We start from the raw sequence: 19,856 nt of genomic DNA, 5'->3' as shown, positions 1-19,856 counted from the left end.
CACAGCACAACCCAAAGCCCTGACACGATACTGTGCGCTCTCTGCTCATCACCCACACCGCTGCCATGTCTGCTGAGAGCCCGTGTCCTACACAGGAGATGCACCACATACACCTGTAACTCCCATCAGAAGGGATGCTGTTGCTGTACTGTGCAACCTAGAAGTGGCCCATCTGCATCTAAGCCGCTCGCGTTTCTCCTCCAGCAACCCGCGCTAAGGTAAAACATCCATCAGAATTCATAAGATGCACCCCTGGAGTAAAAGATTGATTTGATATTAACAGATTCGTGCAGAGACTATCAAGTGATCGAGCTGAGGCACCGACACCTCCAAGGCATCACAGCCCTGCAAACCACCGGCACGGCACGGACCCTCCTCCGCATGCAGACAACTTGCAGGCAGCGCTCGGTTGCTGTCTGCCACCTCACCCCTTTGTCAGCCCCACATCTGACACCCGGCAGAGGCAGGAGGGGACACCCCATGTGCAGCCCCCAGCCACGCACCCTCCCCAGGGTGACTGCAAACTCACAAGCCGGTCCCAGGACCGCACGGCACACAGATCCCATTACGCACACTGGGATCTCACCGCAGCGCACCGATCCCATCACGCACACAACAGCACAACGAGACACCCCCCCCATCCCCCAACAGCCCAAGCCGAGGCAGCAGCTCCTACCTGAGCGTGGCACTCTCCCCTTGCCGCACAGTCACGTTGTCCATAGCTTTGGGGAAGGTGGCATCTCCGCTGCGCACGGGCACTCCTGCGGGCACAAGGAAGAGCAGCCTGAGACAGAGGACGACTAGGCACCTCCAGGGCAGGGCTAAGCACCCACCGACCCCCATCCTGGGCAGCAGGGACTTTTCCACCAGGCAAAAAAAACACACCCGACGAGGCCACCGGGAGCGAAAAGGGGGGAGAGGAGGGAGGGGGTGCGTGTGTGTGGGGACGGGGGGGAGCAAAACCACCGGGGCGGGCGCGGAGGCGAGCGATGCGGAGCTCCACGGAGATCAGGAGAGCCCCTGGAAAGGCAGCCTGCGAGCACTGAGCCTGCCGAGCGGCATCCGGAGGGAGTCCCCAGTATCCTCGGGTGAGGGAGGAGGACGGGAGGGGAGGAGGAAGAAGAGGAGAGGAGGTGCGGAGCAAGAGATGAAGGTCACAGAGCTGTGTCTGCTCCAGACGCTACTTTAAGATTCAGTTGGGCACGCGCTGCGGAGAGCTGGCATCAAAAGTTTATAACCCAAGGAGGAAACGTAAGTGTCTCTGGCAGGAAAAGGGAGGGCGGCCATAAAAGCAGGCTGGGGGAGCAGAGCAAGGCTCGGAGTTGGGTGTCGCCGGCTGGTTGCTGTTCGTTTTGCTTTTTAGAGAGGGAAAAGCAAAACAGAGAGAAGGAAAATAAATAAATAAATAAAAAATAAAAGCCCAAAAAAAAAACAAAACACCAAAGCTCCCCAAAATGACGCAAGATCGAAACTTCCCCGCGGAGCTGCAGGCGACGGTCCGGACGCGGTGCTTCCTCAGTGCTGGGTGCAGGAGGTGGCTGCAGGCGGGGGCTGCAGTGGGGGCTGCTCAGCGCAGCAATGGGGCGGACGGGGTGCAGAAGGGCGGCAGCATCCCAGCCCCGGCGGCACAGCTGCTCGGGAGCATCCCTGCGCGGCACGCAGGCTGACTGCCCGGGGTTGTCATGGCAGCGGCTCCATCACTGACCGGCACTTTGGCTCCCGCTCGCTCGCAGCTCCGCACACCAGCAAAGGAACGGCCGCTTGCAGCCCAGCGCCCCGCGTTAACCCTCGCAGCCCCTTGCTGCAGATGGGGCTTTAATCATGCAACACACGGCGTGCAACGCCGCCGCGCTCGCAATGCAGCCCCCGAGGAGAGGCGGGATGCCGGCTGCCCTGCCCACCCGGCCACACCTCGCTGCTTCTTTCCCTGCATCCACCTGTTGATGCTCCTCCGATGCACACAGAGCGGGCATCGCGTTCTCTCCTGTGTCTGCGCAGCAGAAGGGCTGAAGGCTGCTCGTGGTTAGGGCAGGGGGGATGTGGTGTCCTCTCACCACGTGTGTGCCCCAAAGGACTGTGTAGGATGCAAAGGAGCTCCAGGGCTTGCCGTGCTCTGTCCCTGCCATCCTCACGCCTGCTCTGCCCTGACACTGCAGTGGGAAGCCCTTGGGTTCACTGCTCCCACCAGAGCAGCCCCTGACACCAGCAGCAAATAGCTGCCTTGTTGTTCAGAGACAACCCCAAACCTCCATTCAGCTGCTCCAAGAGCAAAAGGGCGCACCAAGACCTCACAGACCAGACACATCTCTGTGCCGACAGACAAAACTCAGTGCCTTGCTGCTGCTCCCCACACCGTGCTGTACAACTCCTTGTGCCCACATCAATAGGACAGCATGTTTGGGTGCTGTCCCCCCAAAGAGCATCTTCTGCTGAATGCCTCTTGGGGAAGAGGCTAGAGGAAGAATGGAAGGATCTGTGAAAGGCTTTTCACTAATTTATGGCCCCAGCCTAGTCCAGAGACCCACACATGGCTACTCAAACTGATGGAGATCTGCTCCCGAGGCCGATTATGAGCAGAGCACAGTGGCAGTGAGATGCAGTGACCCTAAATACGTCCCCAGCCACAGGCCAGTGCTGCAGAGCTGCGCCTGGCTCCCGGCACTAGCTATGGCTGCAGGCACCGGAGGGATGCTCAATGCAGCTTGGATAAATAGGGCAGTGAGGGAAGCACGGAAGAAAGCAGGGCTGAGTTTGCCATTGGAAAGTTAGCTTAACCCTGAACATGCAGGCATCCTCTGAGGGGAAAAACAGGGATGAAGGACACCCCATCTCCTGCCTGATCTGCTCACACTCAGCACGGAGGAAGCAAAGCTGCTTGCAGGGAAGGAGCAGCAGAGGGAAAGGAGTCAGCAAAAACCCACTGCAGCTCCTTACCCATCGGAGAGCCCGACCCCAAGCACTGCTGAGCCTTCTCCAGCACTGAGAGCAGCTCCAGAGGCAGGATGCTGCAAGGACCAGATGCTCCACTGGGGAAATGTTGTTTACCCCTTGGGATAGGAAGCTGTAGGCGAGGAGTGTGCATAGCAGCGAGCCTGCCAAAGACAGTGCGACTCAGGAAAGGGGAGACTGAAAGGAGAAGAAGTCTGTCTGCCTCTGAATGAGACTCTGAGGAGGCTGGAGGGACGTGGTTATATGAACAGATGCATAGGTAGGGCATAAATGGATAGATGGATAGCTGAAGTGGCTGCTGCAGACAGCTGGACACAGGTGAGCATATATGGGGCATTGGGGAGGGGAAAGAGGGGGCTGGAAAGAGAGCATTCTGCATATTTATGTAACAGCAACCTACCTAACTGGGTATGGACCCAACAGCCTGGAACAGCTCTGCAGGAGGCTGCAGGCAATACGCCTCAACCATGCTCACCCCCGAGGCCACTCTGGGCTCAGAGATACAAGGAGGAAAGCAATGTTTCACTGCAGCCAAGCTCCCCCGCTCCTCCACAGCCCCAGTGATGATGCTTGTGCCTGGGAAGGTAGCAGCAAGGGGTGATGGATGAGACAGAAACACCTGCATGTTCCTCTGATTAACAAGGGAGTGACATCCCACTGCCAGCTGCTCACCATCACGGTCCCTGTGCTGCTTTGCCATGTGTCTCCCTTCAGAGCAGCTCCCACTGTGGGGCTCCATAACATGAGCATCACCCCAAAGCAATGCAAACAGCTGGAGCCTCTCCTGTCCCATCTTCTGGGATGCCCCATCACTGTCACTGCCACTGAATGAAGGGAGCAAGCTGGCACGTGGAGGAGAAAAGGGCAAGGAAGAGAAAGTTCTAAATGCAGGAGGCTGCAAAAATGCGACCCTGACACCAAATGAGAAGGCAGGAAAGCAGGGCTGGGCTGTGCCCAGACGTCTGCAGACCGTGGGTCGTATGGGGTGCTCTGCAGGTGGCCTCAGCTCAGGTCCATGTCTAATAATACCGTGCAGCTGAGAGGGACTTGGAGGCTGGCACGAGCCCTGGGGGCAGCAGGCATATGGCAGCGGCGGATGCTGCTCCTCACGGTGACGTTAACAAGCCCTGACCTTCTCTCATCATCCCAGAGGCTCAGAAAGAAACCGAGACTGCAAGGACAAGTCCCTCCACCTCCCTCTCTGCCTTCCCAGCCGGTTGTCAATCTCCGCTTTTATTAGTGGCGCAGTTTGGCCTCTATCTCCCTTGGAGATTTCTCCCTCGTTGCTCTAATCAGGAGCTTGCAAATGTCAAGAGTACAGGCCTGGAAGTAATTAGTGAAGGACCGGAGCCCGGGGGCCACGAGCCGCTCAGTGGCAGCGCTGCTCCGCACTGGGGAGCAGCCCAAGGGCTCCAGGACCCACTCACTGACTTTCTTCTCCAACCTCAAGTTATTTTCCCCTGCTCCAACAGAGGGAAGCACAGAGGAGCTGTGTGGGCAGCTCAGAGTCAACAGAGCTTCCCTGACAATACAGTGAGGGGTGGGCCAGCCAATGGCACTGGATCCCAATGGCATTTGGCCGCCAAGTGTCACCTCCATGCTCACAGGCACCCAGAGGAGCCAGAAGAGCCCCAAGGATTATTGCCACCTCCTTGCAGATATTCACAACCCACGTCCTTCCCAGGAATACAACTCATGGGCTTCCCCTGTCCCAAACTGGACATCCCTGACACAATGCAAGGCGCACCCCACCAACTCCTGCCCACGCTGTGCACAGCCAAGGAGGAAAAGCTGCTCAGGAACACCAGATGGTCACAGCACACAGCTCAGCCCCATGGTGGATAGGCAGAGCTGCACAACGTTGGCACCCCACTACATACATACAGGTGGCATCCGGTTGCAGGGCTACGGGATTCCTAACCACAGCTTTTCTGCACTATTATTCCCTCCTCCTTTTCTCCCACCTCCTCTTTCTCTCCCTCCTTCTCTCCATCTGTCCCTACCCTCCTTTTCTTCCCCACCTTTCCTCCTTGCACGCTTGCAGCTGCTAATTTTTACCCAGCAGATTTGGCAACTCAGCCCGACAGCTCTTCCCCCACACCTCGCCCTGCTTCGTGCTTATACCTTATTCTTATTTCTTCACCCCAAAGCGAGAGCACTCCACACCTATTGCTTGCTTAGGAGATCCCAAGGGCAAGCGTGCTTACAGCAACAGCACCACCAGAATTACATAACTCCAACCTCGGAACGCACAGCATCCCTTTGCACTGCAAACAACACCAGCAAAGCAACTCTCTTCCCTATGGAAAACACTCTTCCAGGATGAAAGCCTTCCTGAAGCCATCCGCAGCTGGTCCAGCTGCCCAGCTGCTCGCCCAGCAGCAGCTCTCCATGCAAAGTGCAAACCTCTCCTCCTCCCCCCCCCAACCCCTCGGCTCTATCGGACAGGATTTATTTATCCCACTTAATTTTTCCAGTTGTTTTATCTTGTTTTATCTTGGCACTAAATCAGGATTTCTCTGCAAAAAAAAAAACCAACCCAACTTTTATTTTCCGTGCTGTTACATTTAATGCATTTTATCGCATGAATTTAGCAAAGGGAAAAAAAAAAGCTGAGGTAATTGTGAAAAAAAAACCAACCCACAGACTATTCTTCATATTGATCGTGCTGCTTGAGCTCGGCGTGGCAGAAAATGCAAACTCCAGCCCTACTGCTCCATCACCCCATGGACCGTGGGCTGCCAGGTCCCTATGGAGCGTCATTGGGAACGAAGGGTTCCACTTCAGTGCACTCACACCATGCCCCAAGGTGTGGGAACAAGCAAAGGGCAAAGCAGGGAGATCACCAGCAGGGCGGGTTGGTTGCTGTCTTAGCTTGGCATGGTGCAGATAGACCAGAGCACATCATCCCTCTGCCATGCCCTACATGCAGGTACAGACACCCCCCTCCAGCTGCCATAAAGACATGCAAGCCCAGCCTGGGGCATCATGCATCCAGGGCAGCAGCTCAGCAGGATGTGCAAACCAAGCTCCACTTCACACCGATGGTTTTAATGGGATTGCTTTACACTTAATACTCAGCGTGCAGCTCAAATCCCTGGATGAGGCAGACAGATGGCATGCTCAAAGCAGAGGAAAACCTGATGGCTTTCAGAAAGGAGGCCGCGCTGATGGCACCCACCTCGCCGAGCTAAAAGCAGCCGCCCTTCTTTTACACCAAACACTAAAGAAAAAAGCACTCTGCAAACACTCAGCGCTGCTCAAGCAGTCCTCAAAGAGGCCGAGAAACTCAGGTGCAGCAGAACGGGGCCGAGCCTGAAACTCAAGGACTGCATTTTCCAGCAGCGTTTCTGACACCAGTCCAGGATGCTATTTTTTTCCTGGGGAGGGTGAAATGTTAAGCTCTGCTTTGCAATGCCAAGATCCTTTGTTGCCATTGCTGTTGGTATGCAGTTGCACTTGGGCAAGTTTTCAGCTCCCATGTGGGGTTTATTTTTCCCCTTAAGAACTCATTCTCAGGGGATGGGAGATGTGGGTGATTACAGATGTGACATTTTGCTTCGTTAACAAAACATTTCCGTACCAAAACACGTGACAGTTCACCCCGCTGCGTGGAGGATTCTGCTTTGGAGAAATCACAACACAGAGCAACAAAAACATTCTGATTCCTCGTCAGCTTCTGCAAATATCATCATCTCTGCTTCACCCTATTACGGCACTGCCAACCTTCCCCATCATCACGGCACTCCCATTGCTTTGCACAACCCCTGCTGGTAACAGCCCTGCATCCCTGAGGGTCTAAAATCCCATATTGGAGATGCTCGTGGGAACCTGAATGTGTGGCAGGTACTTTTGTGAGCATCTCCCCTGCCTTGGCCTCTCAGTTATCCCCACCAGCCCAAAGCAGAAGGACTTTCCTTCCACTTCCCAGCCGCACTACAAGGCTCAATTTATAGATGCTCACAAAATGCTTTGTGAGCACTTGACTGAATGAATAGAAGAATAAATAGATAGCACAGAGAGCCCTGTTTATCCTGTTTCTAAATACGATGCCACCACGTAGCCTCCGGGCTTATTTACAAAACACAGAGACACAGAAATGATCAGAGCACAGCCGTGCCACCTACGTTCCATGCTGTAATAGGGAACACGAGGCTTCGGCTGCCCTGGGAGCTCAGAAACAGTGTCCCCAGCACAAATGGGGAAGGCCGAAAGAAGAAAATCAAATCAACCCACTCTCCTCAGCACGCACTGCTATTTTTCACATGCAGGTGACATGGGGGCCACCCATCTTGGTGGCTACAAACTGCTCAGAGACAGGAAGGAGCAGGCAGCCCATAAAACCCTGGACACCTACACATATGTATATATATATATACACCCACAGGAGTCTGATTGGAGTGGCTACCTGAGCCAGAGCACCTGCTCTGTGTGCACGTCGCTGCTGATTTATTCCCAGTGGTATCAGCACACGGAGATAAATATGCGAGCTGCACAACCAGGGTGTGAATGTGAGCGGCTCCATCTTCCCGGGTCAGTTTTAATTCATCTTACAGAGTCAGCCAGGTCTGAGCCACTCGCTCCCAACCTCCAACCCAATTCTCTTCAAAGCCCGGGTCTGTCTGGAATCTGGGATTTAAATCTAGGTTTGCAGCAAAGAAAACGAAGCATGCTTTATGAGCGAGAGGAACCTTAGGGGAGGGTTTGACTGCAGTTTCAAAGGCTGAGCAAGGTTTTTGTACACAGCGCTGCCTTCGTTCTGCTCACTGTCAGCAATCCGTGCTATCTCCGGGTTGCTGACAACCCGACAATCTCCGATACTGCAGCAAGGTAACAACCTGCAGGCTGCAAAGCATGTCAGCCTGTTTTCCAGCGGGAATAGGAAGGCACAAAAAGACAAAGGAAACCAAATAGGTTTGGGGATGCAAGACACTTGGCCAAACACAAGTCCAGGATCTCTCCAAAGCTCTGGTCCACGTGCCTGGTGGATGCACAGCCTTGGAGAACCCACAGAATCAGGGACTCGTTCAGGTTGGAAAAGACCTCTGAGATCAGCTGGTTCACCCCCAAACAGCCCCTGCTGGCAGAGCAGAGACCCCTGTGTCAGCACCAGGTAAGAGTGTCAGACAGTGCAGTGAGCGCACGGCCCCATCGTTCCGCCTGCATCTCCTCCCGTACGTCGTTATTAAAGTCAGCATTTGTCACGTTAAGCAGCTCTTGTAACATAAAGCAAACCTGTCAAGACAAACACAAGCGCTGCAGATGGGTGGCATTTTCTTCCTAACTGCTTTATTTTTATTTATTTGTGTTGTTTTCCCTCCCATCTCCTTCGCCCTTTACAGCTGTCCCTGTTAGAGCAGCTCGCCCTGCCTGCTCTCCTGATGAGCAGCTACTCACTAACTTCTCCTGGACCTGAAAACGCTTCTCCTGTTCATTGTTGTTCCTCTGTCACTACAAATTGGCACTTCTAAAGAGATTTCCAGGCCAAGCATTAACCCCCTCCGGAGCCCAGCCTCATAAACACACACGTTATTTGTCAAACGAGAGAGGAAAGCAGTCAAGCTTCAGGAAACCAGAAGTGACTTGTCTGAAACAGCACAGAGCAATGAGGACGGAGTATGGAGTGGAGACTGGCGGCCCCAAATGCCACCCAACCCTCTCTCTTTCTCCCTGCAGCATCCCCAAACGGCTCCACCTGCCCCATCAACCTGCAGGCTGCCCGCTATTCAGAGCCAGAAATAGGGCCCAAGAGTCCTGACATCACACGGCCGTATTTAAGCACAAAACAAGGTTTCCTTTCGGTTGCAAATTCCAGCCCTTTTAAGAAAAAGGTTTATAGAGGTTTTATTTATTGTCAACTCCTGGATGATCAACTGAGGCCGTTACCGGTCCTATTTATTTCCCCCTTGCAGGAACTGGAAGGGGCTGAGATGTGAAACAAATGAAAGGCTCCAGCACTGACCCTGGGCTCGTGCTGCTTTGCAGACCGCCGGGTGATTATTTTATAATAGCTGATAGCATCTGTGATTTAATGCAGCTGTTAGAAATTAGCAAGGACTCCATCGAAAGCGTCCCAGTCACTCACGGTAACAGGCTAATAAATCATTCCCCCCGTGCTCCCTGGCATTTACAGTGCCTTTTCTTAGAGATGCAAAGCATAGATCCGGCCGCCCTCCTGGATTTACTTGTATTTATACTTTTAATAATGCAATTAAATAAAGAAATTTAGGACGCTGTGACTCTGTTGCCAAAAGCAGCACCGATGAGAACTTCCCCTGCATGACTTCCCTCTGCAGTTTCCTCCCCACAAGCCAATTAAACAGATAACAAATGGCTCCAAGGCACCTCGGAGATATCATTCCCAACAGGGTGAAACAGGGTGGCTGATGCTGGGGATGCTGGGGAGGACGGTCTCATAGAATCATTCAGGTTGGAAAAGACCTCCCAGATCCCCACCGTGCCCACTGCCCACATCCCTCAGTGCCACATCCCCACAGCTCTGGAACACCCCCAGGGATGGTGACACCCCCCCACACTCCACATGCAGCTCTTTCAGAGAAGAAACTTTTCCAGCCCCCACGGCACAACTGTCTCCACTGAACCACATCACAACAGAGTCCACTCTGCCCTGTCTGTGCCCCTCTGAGCAAACCCAAGGGAACTCAAGGGAACACCCGGTGCAGACAACCCCAAAGGACCCCACAAACTCCACCAGCCATGCACTGAGGAGCAGTGCATCCCTCCCCACCTTCCCCTGCTCTGGTCCATCCCCTCTGCACGCTTATTTGCACACCCACACACGTGCCTGCTCTCCAGGGGCAGCCAGGCAGCATGCACAAGCCTTCAAAACATCTTCCTGATGGACTCATGGGAGCTCTCAGCTTGTGTCTAAGCTGAGGCAGCAGGGCTGGGAGCCGGGGAGCAAAGGGGGTCTGTGCAGAAGAAGCAGTGAACGCATTCACCTCTTCTCCAGGTCCAGCCCTGAGGTCGTGATGCACCTTTCTGCTTTTGCTCCCAAGTGAGCCTTCTGTGCTCAGTGAAATACAGCGTGCCCCAGATTGACAGCTGAAGGTTCACAGCTGATTGCAAAGGGCTTTTTCTGCAAGATTTCACCCGGTGCGCTCTGCAGGCGCCGGAGCGAAGCGAGATGCACCCGGCTTGGGGGGCAAAGACTGGGCAGCAGAGCTGGGAGTGGAGCTGTCTGGGTTTACTCCCAAAGGAAGTTCACGTTGGGTTACATCTTGAGCTCCTGCAAGGTTCCCATTCCTATATATTCTTTCAAAATGCCCCATTCTCTGACCCCTCACACCATCAGTTTGCTTTTAGCAGGGAGCCTGACGAATGCAGACAGCCCTGTGCGAAGGTCAAGGATGAAGCTCTGGGGCTTCCAGTACACAGAGACCACCTCCATCCTGAGCCAACATGGGGAGCAAGCATCCCGCTGCTGCTCCTCAATGCTCCTCACACTGCAACGCAGCAACAGAAATAACTAAAATAAAAGGGCTCTCGCTTCTCCTTCATCTGAGAAGGTTTGCTGTTAATAAGGAGAAGTCAATTTATTTCTCAGCCTTGCAATGAGCTCTGCTATGAGAGAGTTTAGAGGAAGCCAACACCCGAAAGACTCTACACAGACATCAGTGGAGCTGCAGCTCATCTCTGTTGAGTCCATTTAAAATGCTCTCAGCATTTTCATCATTTCCTCCCTTTTAAGTAGAGTTCAAGTCAGAAAAATTACTCTGCATACACAACCCCAGAGGTTCCATATTTCTCCTCCTGCAATGACAGTTCCTGACCAGATCTGCTTAAATTACAAGTTGGGAGATAGGGTTCCTTCCCCCCCCTTTACCCCTTAAAACTGCCAGCCCTGCAAATTCCTCTGGAATGGAAATATTCATCTGGTCCTCCCTGCTCTGCCACCTCCGCACAGATATACGGCACCAGGCACAGCTCCCGAGACATGAGCAGATGGGAGAGGGAAACCCATTGGGATCCCAAGCCCAGAGCTGCATCAGCAATGCTGGGGGTGAAGCAAAACACATGGGATGGGTGCTGGGTGTGAGCATCCCTGGAGATGAAGCAGACTCATGGAATCATTAAGGTTGGAAGAGACCACAAAGATCATCCAGCCCGACTGCCAGAAGTGAACCGGCGCCAATTACTCCCGTCCTCACCTCAAATTCTCTTCTCAGCATGCAGGAAATTGGAAAAAGCCTTGATCTCAAAAGAAAGCGGAGGGCTTCAGTAAGCACTTTCAGCAATACTTTAATACTAAAAAATTCTAATTAAATTTTTAACGTTTAAATACATTTGTCGCGTGTTTCCATTAACAACATCCTGTGCCTCCTTTAATTTCATAATCTCCTCACCCTCTGCAAATAACCCCCCCCCCCCCATGTATTCCAGCCTATCTGCCACAGCAGATGACACCGCTTTCCCAAGGCCACGCTGCACATGGGGGGCAGCAGTCCATGCTATTCTGCTGCGAGCAACATGAGAGGCAATGGGAAAAGCAAACGAGAGAGCTTCCTAGGATGGGCCTTCCAGCAGAACCACATCGCAGCAAATCACAGCCAACCACTGGGGATAATGGGAACGTTTTTCTTGCTATTATTGCTGGGATAACTACGAGCGGAGCAAGTGAAGGAGCAGAACAACAACAAGCTTCAGAGGCGGCTCTCTGAAAACATCCCCAACTATCTCCCATGGCCACTGGCACAATAAAGACCAGCTCCCAAGCTTCCTGCTGCCTTGAAGAAGCAGCTGCTTATGGAGAAGACGAGATGTGAGCTGTGTATGCCTCAATCCCTTCTCACTTCTGCGATGCCATCTTTAGAAAGGGCAAAAAGCTGATTCTGGAGGATAATTCAAGCCACCCGTTGATGACTGCCTGGAGCAGAGTAGCTGGAAGGCATCTTTTATGGTTTTGTATTTATTCTATTAATATTATTATTATTATTTTTAACCGTCGAATCGTTTTATTAATATTAATAAACTAGCAGGAAAAGTGCTAATTTCCTCCATCATTCCCCTAATTACCTCTATTGAATTGTGAGGATCATCTGCATGAATAATGACTCCCCATGCACTTGCGTTACTGTTATGCCTCTGTTCAGCAAAGTCACCGGGAAGAGCTGCATCCTGCACGGATGCTCCAGCACTGCAGGAAGGAGAGAAGGGTCTTTGGAAGCATGTGTTGGGAATAGTAGCTCGTGGATCCTTCCCCATGCTTGGCAGATGACAGCTCTGCAACACCCTCTGGCTTGCTGGAGAGCCACAAGTCTTTAAAAGATGGATGGTGCTCTTGGATGGCATCCATTCCCTTGCAGCTACAGGGCTTGTACGAGCAGAGGGGTCTGCCAGCATGTGGCAATCTGGTGCAGAGCCTCTGCTACGGTCTCTGGGGACCTTCTTTCCTGCACAGAGACACGATCCTGCCTTCTTTCTCACCAGAAAGCCTGGCACACAAAGGACATCCCCATAACCATCCTTGTTCTCAACATGGAAAAGCAGCTCTGAACAGCTCTTGCTCAAACATGGGGGGGGAGAAATGGGACATCACTTGCTGTGAGCACACTCAGCTTACACAGCACCCTTCAACCGCTGCCCCTGAAGCAGGAAAGCACATTCGTCCCAAATTTGTATTCATTTTCATGAACTCCCCATAAAAGTCACTAATAGAACACAATCTGCTAATTAAATTTCACTCAGGAAAGCATTTTCACCTTAGATTAGCGGTGTCCTTGCACATTTTTTGCCACTAATGTACTAATAACATCTTATTTATCTTATAAATGAATTCGCTTAGACTTATCATTAAATTTGAGATATTAACACACACAAATGAACCCAAAGCAAAAGGAGGGCGAATAACTCCAAAGGGATGAGAACCAGGAGTCCATTTTCCTTTTTACTGCTAAGGGAAAGAAGGCAGCACACTGAGAGCTCAGGGAAGCAACCCCCTTCCTTGAACTGCTGCAGAGGTGCAAGCAAAAGCAAAGAGCCAGAACCCAGATCCCAGCAAAGGGAGACAGCATAGCTTCAGGAACCCCAGGTCTTTTGCAAGGAGGTCTCTATTATGAAGCTGTTCCATGCTACACTGCACTGAGATGCATCTCACCCCATCCTTGTTCATCCCACTGGGACCACAGCTATATGCCAGCACCCAAATCCATGCCAGCACCCAAATCCATGCCCCAGTTTCCCAACGACTTGCCCCACAGAGATGCCCCATCTGTGTATGTAAATAGGCTGGAGAGCCCAACTGCTGCACCTGCAGCCAAAAGTGTGGCCTGGATTTAAGATATTTGTCAAAGGGAGGGAGGAGGTGGGGGAGAGGCATTCTTGATCATGAATCTTGGCAGGATGCAGCTGCTGTCTGTGCTTCCCTGCGCCTGGCTAGAAGATGGATCACGGAGAGGAGGCCAAGCTGCAAAGCTTAAATCTAGGCTTGCTTTCACTCTGTGCTGCAAATCCTCCCTGCTAGAGCCGTATTCTGATGACACGTCCTCAAAACTTCCTTGTCCCCAGCTCCAAGGGGACACCTCATTGCCTTCCTGAGCATCACACCAGGTCCGTGCCAGCTCCCAATGGCTCAGCAGGCATCCAGCTGCACCTCCAAGAAGCACGATGCGTTTTTGTGTCTGTCTTTTCATCCCGCTCAGGCTTTTTTTGTCCCTAATGGGGGTTTAGCCCTTAGGCAGTCTGGATGGAGTCCCGCCCTGGCTGAGCTAAACAAGAGCAATGATGGTTCCCACCACAGTGCATTCATACGTGGCCCCGTGGTGCTTAGCAGCCAACTTTGCAGAAGAACACAGCATCCAATCTCCGCTACTCTGACAGCAGCATTTTCTCCTTCCTGAAGACGCATCTCTTACCCACTTGTAATAGGATGAGGCAACATTGACATCCAGTGGCCGATCAGGTTAATCGCAGAGGAGATGGGGTTTTCTCCTGGGGATGGAGCACGCATTCTCCAAGAGCCAGCAGTGACATTCAGAGCTTCCCATGGCCACCCCTCCTGCAAGAAACCTGCCAGCACCACAGCTCTGGTATCACTTGGGCCAACCAACACTACAAGCCAAGGGACACTGCATTCTGGGTCTGCCTTATTCCCAAGTTCTCCATGCTGGAAGATACAACGGGCCCGCTGACATTACAGCCCCTCTCTGCCATACCAAGCTCAAACCATCTATCTGCTTGCACACACAGCCCGTCACCTGCTCACACCGCTCTGGGTTTTCTCTTATTCAGACCGTGTCGTCGGCTGCCGTCTTTCATGCACAATTTGCATGCCTGCAGGGGCAGCTGGATGTTCTTCCCTCCCCTGACAGCCACTATAAACAGAGGCTCCCCCTCCTCAAGTCTGCTTTAAAGGTTCTCCCGGTTTCTGCGGGGGTTTAATTTTATTTTAAAGAAATACGGAGGCAGATTACATGCTATGCAATTAAATATTGATTGGGAATTCTCCCCAAGTATGCTTCCCCTCCATCTCTCTGCCTCCGCAGGGAGATGTCAAGTTCTGTTTCCTAAGCTGTCCCCATCCAGTGATTACGTTCATTAGGACAGCAGCCTTGTGGTTAAAAGAACTTTCTTTGCTGCTGTACGTTTAATTAGACAACTCTTTCCCAGAAATTATTTATAGCCGAGCTTGGGAGCTATTGTTAGTCCGAATGTAAATAAGATTCAAAAGGGAAATCCCAGGGCACCCCTGTGGCTGGTGAGCCGCTCACTTCAATCCATTAGCACTGGTCCCAGCGCCCCTGCTTAGTGCAGCCTTCCAGGGGCTCTATGGCTGCAACTTGTGCTATTTAACAGAATAATACAGCCAGCCAGGCTCGGCACGGGCTTCCAACACAACTTTCTGTGCACGAGATATATTTTTCCTGCTTTCAATGCAGGGAGATGGGAAAAGCTCCGACATGCCATAAGGAAAGGGTTTGGTTGGAGAAGGGCACAGTGATGCCAGCACCTCTACAAACACAAATGCAGCCTGGCTCAGCCCGAGCTGGTCTGCTCCAGTCTGAGAGCCCTTTCCATCCCCATGCACCTCCTTAATTCAGCTGGAACGGAGCTCAGTGGGAAAAATATCAGCTTTAATTAGGGCAATACACCTCTTTGCGAAACCATCTGAGAGCACCTGAACAGGCTTATGTGTGTGTTTAAACAGGATCATTTTGGAAACGTGCCTAGAAAGCAAGACCAGCAAACTCAAAGCCCTTTGCAGCGAGAACGCAGTGAACTCCAGCACCCAACTGCAGGCTGGGTAGCAGGAAAAGGTCCTGCACCAAAGGGTGGTTGGGCATGGATAAGACTTTCCAGGGCAGTGGTCACACTGAGCTCAAGCAGCATTTGGACAATGCTCTGAGATACACAGTCTGAGTTTTGGCAGGTCCTGTGTGGGACCTCCATGATCTTTATGGGTCCCTTTTAACTCGGGATATTCTTTGTTTTCTGCAGGAAAAGTCAGAACCTAAATACATCTTCATCACAACAACCAGCACGGTGAAGGATGGTCAGCACGGCTGTGTTGTACTGAAATGTGAATGCAGCAAGCAACAGAGCTGGGCCTGATGCACTTCTCGGGTGGTTTCTCAAAGCGTGGAAGCAGAAGGTCATTGCACAACCTGCACTGCACGTGGGGGAAATGCAAAACCAAGTGGCACAGGCTGTGCTGCCAGCTTTCCATTTCTGCATCCCATCTCTGCCAGCACCAGTGCCAGAGAATCTCCCATCAATGCCACCAAGCCCAGGCAAGAGCCATCACGGTTCTGGAGGGTAGCGCCGTGGGGAGGTCTATTATTTTAAACATATAATTGATTCTAATTCATCACTTATCGCGCGGTGACAGATTTTCATATAGTTTATTATCTCAGTCACAGCACGGGGGCCCGGGGGGCTGGCTCCTATTGTTCAGCATTTCCTGCTCCTGCCTCATCTCGAGCTGCTCCCGTTATCTGTCTGATTAAGTTAGGGATGCTGGTAGCTCTTGGTCCCCAGGTAGCCGTCAGCACTTCCACCTCCCCTGCAGGACTGAAGCTGCCTTTGTGCACCTTTCCCCCCCGACCCGCCTGTCACACACACTGTCACTGCACTCAGCTGATCTGGGGATGAAAAGAAAGCACTTGGTCCCCACCTCCAGGGCACCACAGCACCCTGTGCCCTGCAGGATGCTACCCCAAAAGCAGCCCAAGAGGGCAGGTGCCCCAAGCGTTAGCACCGGGATGTGCAACATTGCATCGCTTCACCACCCCATCCAAGCCCTGAGCCCAGGGGAGCAGCTCCCCTTGCAGTGTCATGGGTCTATTTCATGGGTTTCCATTCCACAAAGGCACTTTCAGCTTCTCCAGGACTTTGGTTTCGTTCTGTACGAGCACGAATAAACCTGAGTGTGCAGCAAACGTTTCCCTCCCAGAGATCCCCAGCAGCACCAGAACCGCGCTCTCCCCCGGCGCTCCACGTAGTCACACCTCCATTTCCCCTCATTCATTTCAGCCTTTTTACATTATCTTGAATTATTTCTACAACATTTCACGACGCCGAACACAACGCTGAACATCACGCACAACAGCTCCGAGGATGTCATTACGTGACACAACACAATGATAGAAGCGCTTTACAATCCGCTGCTGTTTCGGAAGCGTCGAGGGCTGCTGCATCTTAGTTTTGATTGAAACATCTCGTTTTGATTTATTTATTTATCCCCTCACACACACACACCCTTCACCTCCAACCTCTGGATCAAAGTGTTCTGAATGTATGGAAACAGCCTGACGTTGCTCTATAGAACGGAGTCAAAACAATTCTTCTCAACACAAACACCAGAGACTTTCATCTCGGTGTCAAACCGCTTCGTTACAGCAAGAACAAATGGCAAAGCGGGGAGATGCTGCAGCTGGCTTGAAGCAGCGGCTGCCCTTAATTGTTTTAAAAGCAAAAGGAAACACGGCCAGGAATAACCCGCTTCCTTGGTAGCATGGAATGCAAATGGACCAATCGCCACAGAGCTCCGAACAGCCAAATTCAAACAGAAGTTTGAAACAGGGAAATTCTAGACCCTTTTTCTGCCTGGTGCAAAGGAGGTCCGCGGCTCTGCATGCAGCAAAGCCTTTCTGGCACCCTGTGGTGCTACCGCTGCTCCCCATGTGGCTGGATCTCCTTTAGCACAACACAACCGGGCTCTCAGCTGCACAAAGAGCTCTGGTTTCCCCACCAGCAACTGCCTTTGCTGCTGACATTTTGCTCAGCACGTGATGAGCTTCCTCCCCCACTTCCCCTAGGAATGACACCGCTGTTATCTCCGCTGCATCTAAAGCACACACAGACTCAGTTTAGGGACAGTTAATTTCCAATTCTTTCCAGATGGGTTGGAATAATATCCCCAGGTGGTAAATACATTATTAAGAAGGCAGTTTGGTGTGAAATTGGCTATTAAAATATAGATAAAGTTTAATATATTGAGCTCCTTGTCAGAAAAATCACTTTAGAGGGAGCTTATTATTTGTTTGATATTAAAAGAGTCACAGCTCCGCTCCAAGTGACAAATGGGGAGGGGGAGGAAATGCCACCAGTAATGGACAAAAGCTTTTTAACATTTAAATTTAGGATTCTGCTCGGCACCTCACGCTGTGCTGGGTATGGCCATGTTGGGTATGGCCATGTTGGGTATGGCCATGCTGGGTACGCCCACACAGAGCATTCTCCTTCCATCCTCAAAAGCCAGCAGCTGAGGCTGGCCATGCCTGCAGCATCCTTCCTTGCATGTCTGATATCCAGGCATTTAGGGGGAGAAATCAGACAGGAATCACTGGGAGGCAACAAAGAAAAAGCCTTCCCAGTATCTATAGGGTCGCTGCGCTGTGGCTCTACCCGCGTGCCCTCTTGCTAGAGCTCCATCCCATCTCCACACCTCGAAAAGCAAAGAGCTCTGAGAGCGAGCTCAAGCACTTGGTGATGCTGTGATTCCAAAGCTCTGCGCATCCCAGCCTGGGTGGGATCTACACAGAATAATTAAGCAAAACATCACCAGTCCAAGACGGCACTAAGCAGACATGAGAGACGAGCTGCCTCTTCCCTCTGATCTGCAACAGGGCTCAAGTCGGGGCTCGCATTACTAAGACTTCATTAGTTTTACAGAATATACTACAGAACATTTACTAGCGGGCTATGAAGAATCATAAATAATTAAAATTAAATTACACTTGTCAAGGAAATGAACGAACCGCTTCCTCGAGATGCATTATCCTCACACACTTATTTATCCCTGTTTGAAGCACTTGCTCACCAACTTCGCAGGGCTTTGCAGAGTGGGGTTGGAACACAACGTGCTCCCAGGACCACAAAATACCACCAACCTGATTTGTCCCCTGCTGAGCTTCAATGCAGAATTACAATGTAAATCAACCATGCTGCGGCACGTGCACCCGTGTTCGAAATCAACGGTGGTGTTAAAAGTGTTATCAATTGGTATTATTATTATCTAGCAATTAGCAAACTTCAATAATCGGCGCTTATTAGATCTTCCACTTGATGAGAATTTACAGTCAGAAGCCTTCAAGGGGAGGCACAATAACGGTGGAAAACATCTTAACTAATTAATTAAACCCTCCAACAGCCACGGAGTCCTTATGGGAAATAAAAAGATAGCCAACCCTAGCAGGTTATTCTGAGCTCAGGATGTGGAGGTGCTCAGGGGGACTGCAGGCAGCAGCTTTATACCACCCAGCCCATGCAGGGAACCACAACTCCATGCCCAAATCCTTAGGTATGCAGAAAGAGGGGCAAACAAAACCCATCAGTTCAGTACGGCGTTCACTAGTGAATCAATAATTAATTAGCTAATTCAATTAATTCTTTCTACACTTGCAAAAAGAAAAAGGATCAAATCCAAACGGTCCTTCCAACCCAAGCTGCTCCACGATTCTATGATACTACGAAGCAGATCTCTGCACTCCCCTCTGCATTGCACTCCCGCAGAGCTTCTAAAGAAACCTTCCCCTTCCCCATGCCCTCTCCTCCTCGCTCTGCTTGCAGGTAATTATCCACCAAGGGCTGCTCCCTGGGTCTCATGCTCTGCCCAGCACCCAGCACAGGGTTTGAGGCAAGTGAGTGCCAGTGAGTGGCTCGCTAGTGGAGGAGGAGGATCAAGGTTGCTGGTGCTTCTTCAAAGGAGATGTGGAGAGGTTTGGAGGAGAGGCGGGACTGCCGGCAGGTTTCCCCAGAACATCTTATTAGAGTCACTTTCACACATCACTTGAAAGCCGCCTGACAACGTCCTTTCTTTAACAAAGCAAATATTGTATAAATTAATAGCCCTTCAGGGAAAGACAAGAGGCCCCGACGGTCACTTCCAGCAGCCTGTGAGAAGCAAAGTGCCACCAGGATGGGGAGATGAAATGAGGACAAACCCTCCTGCACCAGCTCAACACGTGCCGGGGTCCCTGGGTGCACCCTGACACCTCCAAAAAGGAGGGTGAATTGAGCAGAAGGAGCCTTGCATCCCTCACTGCCCTGCACTGCTGCTTCCCTGAGGCAAGCCCAAGGATCTCTTTTATAGAGCTATCAATATTTCACGTGCACACGCTTGGAATTTATGAAGGTAAAGCGATGCCTCTCCAAAAGCCATCCTGTATGCGGCTCAGCACAGTGCAAAGCTGTGGAGAGGAGATAGGCGCTGCTCTTGGCTCAACGAGATTATGAGACACCTCCATTGGAAAAGGATGGGCCATTCTGCCCGACATGGCTGCATCCCTGAGCTTCCATTGGGCCGGGACCTGCAGAATGCACAGCCAGGGATTCCCCCCATGGGTTGTGTGCAGCACTCCTGCATCTCTTCCTCTCCCTTCCCTTGCTTTGCTGCCTTTGCCCTTTTCTCTTGCTTAACAACACCGGGTTCCCTGCTCCTCTGCCCC

General features: G+C 51.8%; 1 protein-coding gene across 7 annotated transcripts in view; it reads right to left on the bottom strand.

Annotated features, from left to right (window-relative positions):
* Window positions 1–19,856, bottom strand: part of OPCML (opioid binding protein/cell adhesion molecule like) — a 234,787-nt gene that overhangs the window by 81,296 nt on the left and 133,635 nt on the right. For 2 of the 7 annotated variants that reach the window (XM_072354748.1, XM_072354746.1), the window contains exon 3: window positions 677–761. In XM_072354748.1, coding sequence (XP_072210849.1) covers window positions 677–761 — 85 coding nt within the window. Of the gene's footprint in view, window positions 1–676; window positions 1,093–1,705; window positions 1,896–19,856 lie in introns of those variants that run through there. The other 5 variants (XM_072354750.1, XM_072354751.1, XM_072354749.1 and 2 more) reach the window with 5 other exon arrangements.

This window comes from Excalfactoria chinensis, chromosome 21, assembly GCF_039878825.1.
Source record: "Excalfactoria chinensis isolate bCotChi1 chromosome 21, bCotChi1.hap2, whole genome shotgun sequence".
Lineage (NCBI taxonomy): Eukaryota > Metazoa > Chordata > Aves > Galliformes > Phasianidae > Excalfactoria > Excalfactoria chinensis.
Note: the sequence above shows the minus strand (reverse complement) of the source record. Positions and strands in the feature narration are given on the sequence as shown.